This window comes from Sinocyclocheilus anshuiensis, unplaced genomic scaffold, assembly GCF_001515605.1.
Source record: "Sinocyclocheilus anshuiensis isolate Anshui unplaced genomic scaffold, SAMN03320099.WGS_v1.1 scaffold9, whole genome shotgun sequence".
Classification (NCBI taxonomy): Eukaryota; Metazoa; Chordata; class Actinopteri; order Cypriniformes; family Cyprinidae; genus Sinocyclocheilus; species Sinocyclocheilus anshuiensis.
Window position 1 is genome coordinate 2,967,672 of NW_015540887.1, and position 2,869 is coordinate 2,970,540.

General features: G+C 39.2%; 1 protein-coding gene across 1 annotated transcript in view; it reads right to left on the minus strand.

Moving 5' to 3' along the window:
* Nucleotides 1-22: 22 nt before the first annotated feature.
* The window catches only part of abi2a (abl-interactor 2a), a 54,439-nt gene continuing 51,592 nt past the window's right edge, over nt 23-2,869 (minus strand). Inside the window, exon 11 of the mRNA XM_016486529.1 lies at nt 23-964. Coding sequence (XP_016342015.1) covers nt 789-964 — 176 coding nt within the window. The 3' untranslated portion in view covers nt 23-788. The remainder of the gene's footprint in view (nt 965-2,869) is intronic.

A 2,869-nucleotide genomic window follows, 5' to 3' on the forward strand; every position in this document is an offset into this window, starting at 1 on the left:
GGTGCCCGATTCTCATGGGGGGGGGGGGTGAATAAACATTAAATATATTTAATGATTAAGTAAAAAAAAAATAAAACCTTTGTGCAAATATTTCCTATATCATCATCAATCTGGCTCAAACTGATTTTAATTAGATGGGAGAGAATAAATCAATCAATAACTTAAACAATCAAAACACTTTTCAGAGACAAATTAAAAAACCTTAAGCTGTCACAACATGTAATAAATAGAAAGCTACTTCTCTATATTCACTCTTTCTGTTCAGTTCCACACTTTCCTTGTTCCTTAAAACACAACATGAATGTAATGAACTCCCTTTTTGAGCGTGACCTCACAGTAAAGCACACCCTGAACCCACCTCAGGCCGTTCAAAAAACAATCCATTTCAGAGACATCAGTCAGCCCCCATGCTGCCTTCCAAAACACTGCAATGCTGTGGAATGAGCAAAGGTTATGAAATATGGAAAAATAAAAATGTACCCACACTAAATCTAGCTTATGCATATCCTGAACTTCAAACTCTGTATCCTTCATTCAACCGTAAACATATTGGCTTTTATTCATATAATTTTATTTCTCCAAGTGTTTCCTCAGTCCTTGGTGCAAAAGTCTGGTCTGCAACATCTGAATGTTCAGCTTCACATCGCTTCCTCTTTTCTGTTGCACCTCTCATCTCTGAAGTCTCACGGCCTGTTATTAGCATGGTTTGTATGCACACATGCACTGTTCTGCAGTGTAAGATTAGCGCTGGTGGGCGTCGAGGGTTGGGGGAGAGACTGAGGACACTCTCACTCCGTGTAGTGCATGATGGACTCCACGTAGTTTCCAGGGAAGAGTCCTGTAGTGCCGCTCATCACACCTTCAAACCAGCCATCATCATTCTTTTTAATGACATAGATGATGGCCCCCTCCTGGAAAGACAATTCATCTTCCTTGTCCTGCGTGTAGTCGTAAATTGCCACCACTGAAAGCAGGAACAACAAAGAGACAGTCAAGTTACAAGGTAAGTTACAAATGACGAGGCCCATGTGGAATGTTTTTTTTTTTTTAAGATTTATTTTTGGCATTTTTGCCTTTATTATCATAGGACAGATCAGAACTGACAGGAAGTGAAGTGGGAGAGAGATAGGGAGCGGGATCAGGAAAGGTCCTCGAGTCGGCATTCGAACCCGTGACAGCTGTAGTGCAACGACTATGTCGCCGCACTGCCCACAAGGCTATTGGCGCCGAACCATGTGTGCCGTTCATTTAGTTTTACAAATCCCTTGCGTTTTTATTACATTTTAGTGCTAATTTGATGATTCTTTCAGTAATTAATGAAGTCCTATTTGGAGAGTAATTGTGCAAATGCACATGGGGACATCTGTAACAAATTTGCATTGCACCTCAGTGATAAATTTTGTGCATTTGGAGTGTGATTTCTTCATGGTGGAGGATTGAGTACTGTGATTCTACTAACCCAGGAACACATGGTCAGTTTCATGATTGTCAGCTGTAAACAGCTGTCTATTATTGCTTGGACAATTAATAAATGTATATATTTTATTTGAAAATAGGAAAATAATCTCCTATTTATTATTTTTATTATTTAAATACCCGATTTTAAAATAGGAAAATTTAAATGCTATAATTTAAAAAGCTTTTGTCTTGCATTTTATCTCTCAAATAGATGGATATCATTTAAAAAATGTGGAAATTTGCAGAATCAAGCGGACCAAAACTTTTATTTACACAAGGTAAACGTTTGACCCAGCTACTTGCCCGATTAGTATAATCAGTTGTGCATGCCCTAATTTATATTAATATACATAATATTTAAAAACTTTGATACCATAGAAATAGCCCATTTTAAAAGTTTACTTTTTTTTTCTTCTTCTTTTTCTTCTTAATAGCTCCCATTCACTACAGTGGAGCGATGATTAAAGGTGCAGTAGGAGATCTTGGAAAATGCTAACTTTAGCCTGATAGCACTGAAAGCGTACGTCCCACCCTCCCTGCAAATCGCCGCCCAAAGCCACGCCTCCTGAACGCAGGAACCCACACAGACCAGACGACCAGAGACAACATTACTACAATACATCATATGTCATTCACCGGTGAGAAAACTTTATTGTAAAGTTAGTAAACGTACTACAATACCAGGAAGGAAGATCGGGTTGTTGATGTTTGTCTGCCATTCTCGCTCTGTCTGCACAGAGTACGCTGATGACATATCCTGTCTGCGCAGAGGTATGCTAATACATGTTGACAGGCAGGTAGGAAAGTCAATCAAAATGCTCGGAACGAGCATTTTTGACTGTACGAACATTTCTTGATCCTACGCCTTCCACAAAATATATAAATACATATAAATACATTTAGACCACTTAACTTAAAGGGTTAGTTCACCCAAAAATGAAATTTAGCCCATTATTTACTCACCCTCAAGCCATCCTAGACGCGTATATGACCTCCTTCTTTCAGATGAATCCAATCGGACTTATATTAAAATTTGTCTTTGATCTTCCAAGCTGTTTAATGGCTGTCAGCTGGTGTTGCAGTTCATCAGTCCAAAAGTAGTAAAATAAAGCGCATCCCATCCATAATAAAAAGTGCCTCACACGGCTCCGGGGGGGTGAACAAAGGCCTTCTGTAGTGAATCGATGCGTTTTTGTAAGAAAAATATCCATATTCAATATTCAAAAATCACTTTAATCTAGCTTGCGCCAACAGTTGAACACAGAAGCAGCTCCAGGAGGATGACGGATGACGTAGGCGTTGCACATGCGTCGGTGAGTCTCGTGAAAACCAACGTTTGTTAACAGGAGCAAAGGAAGCAAAGTTTCCTTACTTTAGCAAAGGAAAACCAGTCTCCTCTTGGCTTATATCG